Here is a 9405-nt window from a genome sequence, read left to right as displayed (position 1 = left end):
AAGTGGGTGTGTTTGGTTGCAACCGACTATAGGATATCGGATGAGTAGCGTCGTGTTTGGTTCCCCGTTTGCACCGTTTCGGTGTATGAACTGGTGATTCCAGCTCTTGTTTGGTTGACCGCATTGCCCCAGGTCTGAGTACCCATGTATGAGTTTGGTGTGGTTACCACCAGCTATTGCAAAATGAAGAAGAATAGAAGGAAACAGAGATAACTTTGCCTCAGTTCAACAAGCTTGACATTGACAATGACCTTGGAGCTTCTAATGACATAAACATGATAATAGTACTCCCAGCAAATCATGAACAAGGCCGTGATTGGTTGTCCAAAAGTCACAGTTCCTCACAAGGTCATTGTCTCCACACGTTTTCATGGCATTTTAAAACCATCACAGGCAATATGAAACAATTAGAGGCAGCTACAACAATGCTTAGCAATGAAAAACTCAAGCATCATAAAAAAACGACCAAACTCAAGCATAGACCCCAGGCTACTTTCCCCTACAGACAACTTACCAAGCCATGGCATTTTGAGCATCACAGACAGTTGTAGCAACGAGCAAGAACGAACCGCAGGAGCACCAGCAACAGAAAACACTGCACCACAGCCACAACAAATAACAACGGTTTGTTGCTGAGCACCTTTGGCGGAGGATTGACAAAAACTTTATCATCTTCACAACCCATGAACTCTAAGTATGATGCTTCTGCCTCTTATTTGTTAGGGAAGCTCTTGTAGCTGTTGTTTTTAAAACCAGTTACCTGAGCATTGCATCTAGCCCAGGTTGAATATACCCCAGGTACTCTTCCACGGTACACAACATACCAAGCCATTTGCCCCTTAAAAACACAAAAAGCAAGTATAAGTTGTTGACAAAATGAAGGGTAGCTCAATCGATTTGCCTCAGATTTAATTGCCTTTTCATTTGATCTTGAACTTGGAGCTTAAGAAACATAGAAAGCAGCAAACCTCAAACATATTTTAGAAAACCAAGATCATGACAGGAATGAAACCATGAGAGACATCCAGCCCAGCCATCAGATCATCAGAATTGTCCAGCTGTTGCTTGGGTATGGATGTCTCACGTGGTTTGATTACAGCCATGAGAAGCATAAGTAGAAGATAGAAGAAACAATGCTCTAGTACCTCACAAGTCCAAGGTCAACAATGTGCATAATCCATTACTCAAACTGGCACTGTTATCTTCATATGCATGAAAAGGATCTCATAATTGTATCAGCCTCAGTAAAAAACTACAATCATCCTAGATGGCAAATAAGAACACAAATTGCTAAGGCGAGTTCATAACTCCCATGGAAGCGTGGGACACGTCCATGCCAGCCATCCGGTAGGCATGCCTACAATAGTTGCTTGGGAATGGACGTATCCCACGGTTTAATGAAAGACATAAGAAAACACAAGAAGTCAATAAAGCAACAATAGGAAGAAAACCCACAGCCACCTCAGATTGCTATAGTTTACATCATTGGCCAAAAAGGAACTCCTACAAGAACAATAACAGCATCTGAAATGTCTCAGATCAACTGACAATCCAAGGTATTTTAGGGCTCAGATCAACTAAGTGACAATCCATCACACTTTGTTAATGTCTACACCACACAAATCAATAAAGCCTCACATCCATCACCATGGCTCCTATGCTACTCCAGACTAGGTGCAGCCTTGGTTAGGCAACAAATGGTTCTTTGTAGCATCAGTTGAGGTAAGTGCTACACATCAAAATACTTCCTACAACATAAGACAGTTAGCATGGCTATATGCAAAAGTGGAGAGGCCATCTAGTATGCATATAAGCAAAGTAGGTTGTGCTCAGATAGGTCCTAAGCCACAGGATCCTATGAGCCTCTGTCATCTAAACAAAGCAAAGTCCCTCAGCCTTGTTCTTCAACAGATAAACTAGGGCAACACATGAGTGCCTCTTGTGAGTACCCAGAGCAGTCCATAACATAGCCATAAAGATCCTGATGCACCTCATTGTGCTATGGAGTCTTGAGGGCATCTCCTATAGACTCCACAGCCTTGATCATGCCATTCATGAGGTCTATTTCCTCTGGGGCAAGCTTCCTTCTCTTGCCACCCCTTTTCTCCTGGCCATTAGCATCAGAACCCTTAGAGCCTTCCATACCAGAAGGAGTTCCCTTTCCAGACTCAGCCTCTGTGCCACCTAAGTCAGTGTTGTCCTCAACGGTATCAATATCACCTTGGCCAATATCGGTTGGAGTACCTAGAGGCTCATTTGAGCCCATTGCATACCTGCCTGTTGCCTGGTTACCAGCAAAGATGGCCTCTATCTGAACATAGTTCTCTATTGGTGTGTTCAAGAACTTAGCATCAGCAGGATGATCCTAGTTAGTGATGTAACTATTAGACACAGGGGAACAAAATATAAGAGAAGGGATAGTTGAGGTGTTATCCAAACAATTTCTAACCTTGGTGTGGCCTAGCAGGTGTTCATCATCAAGTACTATCATATGGTGGTCCTCATCCCACAGATCACCACTCAAATCCTTGAGCCTAACAATCTTAACCCACCTTTGCCTCCACTTTCTTAGGTGATTGTAAATCTGCTGGGTGGTCACATTGACCCCAGCAAACTCAGAGACCATGAGTGCAACCTGCCTAACATGTACCTCCTTAAACCCTTTCTCAGTTTTGACCCCCTGCCCCACCAAATCATGGAACCTCCTAAGCATAAACCCAGACTGGACAGGACTCCAGTGCATAGGGCCATTGGGCTGAGGGGCTGCTTGGTTGCCATCATCGGTAGCAACTACCCACCCTGTTCCACCACATTGTCCTCACCACCAATGTTAACAACCTGGTCAGGCACATTGTCCATTTCCTATCCACAACCAGTACGTAAGGAAAACAAATTGCATGGTATGAAATACAAGTTGAACAGATCAAATAGGCAGAAAAGGAATAGGTACTACATTATTGCACAGTGCCATAGGTCTCAGTAAAAAAATAAGTTTCTCCAATGCTACTAAATAGTACACACACCATGCCACTACACCCTAGAATTCCCCTTGCTTTGCCACATCTGTGCAGCCCATGTCTCCCTCTATTGTGCCCAGGTACCATTGTGAGGGACATGGTCTGGTTGTGAGGCATTATCATTGATGTTAGGTGTCCATATGGATTCAGCAGGCACATGCTCGTCCTACCCATGCCTGAGGATCCAATTGTGAAGAATACAACAGGCTAGAACAAGCTTAACTTAGGTCTTGTATGGGTGAAAAGGTTTGTTGTCCAATATCCTGAATCTATTCTTTAGAGCTTCAAAAGCCCTCTCAACTATTACTCTAAGAGACGAATGCCTTAGATTAAAAAGCTCTCTTTAATTTTGAGGTCGGTTTGAACCAAACTCCCTCAAATGGTACCTTGTGGCACGAAATGGTGGCAAGAAACCAGGCCTCACTGCATAGCCAGCATCGACAAGATAGAATTTGCCTAAAATTAGCAGATAGGAACATGTTTTAGTAGTTTCATTTAGGATTAAGCAAAGTGTCAAAGTTTATTTTTGGTTTGGATGATACCTGGTGGCACTCTAAGGCCATCATCTCTTTTAAGAGCATCAGACAAGATAAGAGCATCATGTGCAGATCCCTCCCAACCAGCAAGCATATAGGTGAATCTGAGGTCAAAGTCCATGGCTGCCAACACATTTTATGTGATGGTGTGCTTCCTGCCTCTAAAGGCAGCTTGCATCTTCACAGGCACTCTAGCTAATACATGAGTACCATCAATTGCTCCTATGCAGTCCTAATTGAAAAAAACATAAGTGCAAGTGAACATTGACACTAAACTAATAATGCATGAGACCTATGTATGACAAGTTATGGATACCAACCTTGAAATAGGGGTACCACCTTCTGCTCCCAAGGATCCTAGGATGGACATTGGTAGCAGGAGGGACAATCAATTCATTTCCCAGCTCTCCTACCACATATAACACCTTCTGGAAGAACCTACTAATTGTCTCTGCGGACCTCCTGAAGGTAAGGTCAACCACCCTAAACCTCTTATTGTGACCAACAACATGCAAGAACATGGCTACTTGTTCTTCAACAGATGCATGCATGCTGTCAGTGACAAGCTCTCTACTACGGAAAAGGTCACAAAGTTGGAAAAAAGGAGCCCTCCTCATTCTAAGAAGGTTGACACAGTGCACATCATCAGAATCATAGATGTATCTAAGATTGTTCATCCTCTGTATATCCCTCTCAGCCAAGGGACCATAGGTGACTGAGCGCGAATCTTCAACTCTCCTCCTAAACCACATGAAAAACCAAGCCACCACTGCAACAACCACAGCAGCGGCAGCCCTTCGCCTAGCTTCAAACGCCATGTCTACCACAAGAGGATGGAGGGCAACATTAGAAAGCGAGCATGCAACATGGGTATGTACTGCTTAGCAAGCAAAAAAATAGACAAAATGAACAATAAAAGACACGGCTGCCACACCAAAGGGTGCTCCTCCAGCGTATACTGTTAACCAATCAACATCATTGACCTAGGCACTTTGCTCAGTGTGTACAACAAAATAGGCATCAGCATGTACAAGATCTACACAAAACATGAGGTATAAACAAAAAATGAAGCATCATGTATAGATCTGAGCTAGGAATAGGTAAATCAGGTATAGCATCGTATAGATCTGAGGATGTCAAACCAAGAACTCTGATTTCTTGGCATTTCAAGCAAAATCCACCAACAAATCAACAAAAAATCGACAGTGAAGAGAGGAGGGGAAGAGCGCAGGTGGCATATATATACCGTCCAAGCGCCGGAGGACCGAGAGAAATCCGCCGACAAGGGTCACCTCGGTAGGGCTACCGAGATCGAGGGGGAGCAAGACGGGAGTTCGCACCGGAGCTATGGCGGAAGGAGAGACGAAGAGTGAGGGTGGTAACCCTAGCCGAGACCCCCCCCCCCGCGCGCTTTATGGCCCGGACGGCCTCATCTCCCGCGCTCGGCGCGAAGGTTCCCGCCAAGCACCGAGCCAGCCTGCACCGAGAGGGAAGCGGGGATTGAGAAGACGGCGGCGTCCGGGATGGAGGAGCGAATCTACACGGGAGGAAGCAGAGGAAAGATGCGAGTAGGGCAACCAAACACAGCAGAATGCACCGAAGTATGCGGGATGGGCCAAATGACGGCCCGGTTCGGACAACCAATCACGCCCTTTATGTACTGTAGCTTGTACCCCCAACCAACTTGTTCCCTGTCCCCACACCGCGCTCTGCTCTTCCATTTGAAATATTTTCACAAACAATTTCCCCCTTTTTTGCATTAAAATATCACGACATTGGCAGCGTACCAATACTACGCGTACTGCACACGTGGCAGCGACAGGCAGGATGGGAATACTCTTGGATTCATGGCTTTTGATCCCATGACATAAATCACATCTTTTTTAAAAAAAATAGATCTTTTCAAGTTTAACTAAAATCTATCTTCGAATATAATTATTATAAAAATATATTACATAATAATCTAATAGTTACTATTAGGCATAGAAATATTACCGTTATATATTTAGTTGAACTTAAAGTAATTAACTCTGAAGCATCCAGATTCCAGTACAAGGCCGCGGAACAGCAGCACCCAGGACGCAGCTGTGGCAGTGAATTAATGTTTTTTTTGAACGAGAGTGGTATCGAACGAACTCAATAATTAAGCGCGTGGGAATCCCGAGGCGGCGCCTAGCGAGGAAGCCGAAATCCACGTGCCGCATGAGACCACAGTTATTTCCCTGTGAATCTCGATGCACGGACTCGCCACGGCAGACGAGACGACGGCACGACGCGGGCGTTGGTGAGCGTAAAAACTGTCACAGTGATCCTACTAATACTGCTCTGATGATGATTCCTACCGCGCCGTTTGGGTGAATACCGAGCGAGCATCAAAATGCATGCCAAGCCACTGACTCAACAGTGACTCGTCTGCCGAAAAACTACTGCCCCCACGCCGCCGTACATTCGCTGACACCTCAGAATATTTCCTTCTGTCTGCCGTCACTGACTCACTGCGACGTGGGGTCCAAGACCCAGCGCAGATGCGCCAATTTACTGTACAATTTGTTGTTGCCCGTCAAACGTGAGCAGTCTCCTGCTGCGGCGCGCGCCGGGTTATTAGACAAATCCATCGCAGCAGCCCCGTTCGTTTGATCGGAACCGGCTGAAAAACACTGTTCTTGCTGAATTATTGAAAGAAAAATATTATTTTAATAAAAAAAACAAACACGCTAAATATAAGGTAAGCCCTACCAGGCAGCATGTGCCTTCGTTCACCGTGCTTAGGCCAGTCTTAGGGCGTCCGCAGCAGTAGTGCGTTGAAATCGCTAGCTAAGGTGGCTGCATGCCATGGAAGCTCGTGAGGAACAGAGACACCGCGCTCATCGAAAGAAGTGTGAGACTAGCGCTTGCTTCATCGCTAGCGAGTCCTTTTTCCACGCTCTCTCTCCGCCAGGTCGGACAGATTCGCATGGCTGCTGGCGACTTCGATACCGGCGGTTTTATGGCTCCACGTTTATATTTTAAAAATAATACAGAAGAGTTTTATCTTCATGAGACTATTTCTACTCCCATGAGAGCAATTATAATAAAAGGCTATAAGAGCAACTCCAGCAGGACCTCTACTAGAGCCCCAATAGCTAAATATGGACTCATGTAAAAAATCTAACTCCAGCAGGGCCTCTACTATGGACCTAAATTTGCGAGGGCACTAAAATCCTCTTTCTAGATCCCATTCTGGCTGGGCCAACACCCCGGGCCCCATCCGTTGGTTTCCTCTTCGCATACGAACCGCGGCTCCTATCCCTCTCCGCGATTCCGTCGGTGACCCTGCTCCCTTCCCCGCGACTCCGTCGGCGACCCTGCTCCTACCCCGCCGCATCCAACATATCTGCTAGGTGCTGCAGCCCACGAGCGCGGAGACCGTGCAGTGCCGCCGGATGCCGACACTAGGAGACCATGAGGAGCGGAGGCCGCGTGGGCTGCGTGGTGGGGAGCAGCCGGCCGCCGCCACCGGTCGCGGGCACTAGGCCGCGCGGGGCGAGCCTTGCTCTGAAACTTTCATCATCTCTCTCTTCTTCAATACACTGTCATGTCATCAGCATATTTAATGCCTATGAAACTCTACGAAACTCCCATTGAGATTGGCCTTATGGCACGCATCGTCATTATTGTTCTTTACTCTGATCTCGAGGAGCTTGTCTAATCCATTCAGTAATAACGGTACACTCAAGACTCCAATGATGATGCAAAATACAATGAAAAAGATTGCTACTACTTCAAAGAAGATTTGCATGATGCCACATTGATGGTTTCGATCGAGCCACCAACACTCCCAAGCCCCAGCCTCCATTGGAATAAAGGATGCAGAACTCCAATGGTACTGGTACAACAATTATGCCGCGGGTAGCGTGGTCGATTATTTATGAAAATGATCTCCAACCAAGGATCCACGAAAAACAAACCATATATCTTAATGGTAGTGGGTTTAGTTAACTACTACTCCCCTTGATTATTTGTTCAGTTTTTTTAAACACGTACATAAGCTGGTTGGTCGGTTCTGTCTACACTGAGCACTAATTTTCAAATACTTTTCTCTCTGAATTCAGATTCGGGCGTGTCTTCCTGTGTGGACCGTTTCTTTTTTTCTCTCACTGTCAAAGATCTGCAAATTGGAAATAAATTGACCATTTGAACTAGTTGCCAGGTTAGTAGAAACCGTTAAGTATACCGAACGCACCTATATGGTATAGATTATTGTTGGTGACTCTATTATGAAATGTGCCTTTCTCTCCGATCATACTTGTCATTTTCGTCCTTTTTTTTTTTTTGCTCTGTTCCTGATAAGAACATAGCTAGCCAGAGCCCAGAGAGTGAGTATAGTTTAAAGTAGCCAATGAAATTTTGGATCTGAGATGTCCGGTCGTCGGCGAGATTTTATATATGTTAACGGCCGTATGATGCATGGCGGTATACACCAAAATAGTTGCACACGATAGATTAATACTGGCATATGGATTACGAATCAAAATATCATCATCACTTTACCTGGGCAAGTTTGTTGGTCTAAGTACTACGGTACAGACTACAGTTCAATTATGGCAGATCATTTGGGAAAATGTACTTAGGAATATTTTCATTTGTATCGTCACTTGTTCACCTGACTAATTGACTTGGAGGAAGAACTATACTTCTCATGTCATCCACTAGCTTGGTGATATTGTCAAAAATCACGTCTCGAAAAAAAAATTGTATAGATGAAAAGTGTTCTTCAAATGGTGGTAAGATGAATTTCCTATTTACTAAAAACATTGCCTACGGCTTGGGTGTTCACTAATAAAGCTTCCATTCAGTCATGATGTTTTTGGTTGTGATTGTGACTATCTTTGTCATGCGTAGCCTAAGTCAATAATGACATCAAATGACTGTGAATGCATTCTTGTTTTAGCTTAATCCGCCTTAGGCTTTAGATATACTTTAATTTAGTTAGTTTTTGTGAGCTATATCACAGGCCTAATCAGTAAGTGCAGTTCCCTTAGTCTGGCCCTATTATTGACAGGATGACCTTCCAAATTATTCTTCTTCCGTTGTTTCCCTCTATTTCTAGCTACAATGGCAAGGAAATCCTAGTGCTCTCTACTATATGTGATACAACTCAAGATAGCAACATGATGAGAAAGCTCAAACCTGATAAACCCATAGAGGGATGAAAATAGAAAAATCTAGATAGGGTAGCCATTTCAAAAAGGAAAATAGTTTATCAAACGTAACGTTAGATGAAGTTGAGTAACCGAGACACGTGGGAGGATCTTGTCGCTTCCAAAATGGGAAAGTAAGGTGTCATTGACAAAAGTTACATGTTGGAGAACCCTCTTTATTCAAAAGAAAAAATGCCCCACGTGTAAGCGACTCGGCAGAACACACATAACGGGATCTTGTCGGTTTCCGAGCGCTATAGGATCTTGTTGACTTTCGAAACACGGAAACAAATCAATAGATTTGATAACGCCATTGCACAATAAGGTTCCAGCCCAAATATGATAAAACCGTTAAGCTTGCCACAATTTTGATAACGCCGTTGTGCAAAATAAGCGTTATTAAGAATATTTTGACTTATTGACATCTCTTTTTCGCTCGACTTATTGACATGTAGGAAGAACTATAATTTACATTTTATTGATTGGCTTGGTGATATAGACGAAATCACATCTCAGAAAAAATATATAGATGAAAAGTGCTATTGAAATGGTGGTAACATGAAATTTCCTATTTACTAAACACATTGCACATGGCTTGGGTGTTTACTAATAAAGCTTCCATTTAGTCATGATGTATTCAGTTGTGACTATCTTTGTCATGCATATTCAAAG

General features: G+C 44.1%; 1 protein-coding gene across 1 annotated transcript; it reads right to left on the bottom strand.

The window, feature by feature from the left end:
- Window positions 1–3689: 3689 nt before the first annotated feature.
- LOC136470681 (uncharacterized) lies at window positions 3690–4371 on the bottom strand. The gene is made up of 2 exons (XM_066468437.1): window positions 3874–4371; window positions 3690–3785 (listed from the first exon to the last, which is right to left on the bottom strand). Exons 1-2 carry the CDS (start codon window positions 4369–4371, stop codon window positions 3690–3692), a joined length of 594 nt encoding a protein of 197 aa, XP_066324534.1.
- Window positions 4372–9405: the final 5034 nt, after the last annotated feature.

Source organism: Miscanthus floridulus, chromosome 8, assembly GCF_019320115.1.
Source record: "Miscanthus floridulus cultivar M001 chromosome 8, ASM1932011v1, whole genome shotgun sequence".
Taxonomy (NCBI): Eukaryota; Viridiplantae; Streptophyta; class Magnoliopsida; order Poales; family Poaceae; genus Miscanthus; species Miscanthus floridulus.
The sequence above is the reverse complement of the archived record's forward strand: the minus strand, read 5'-3'. Positions and strand labels throughout refer to the sequence as shown.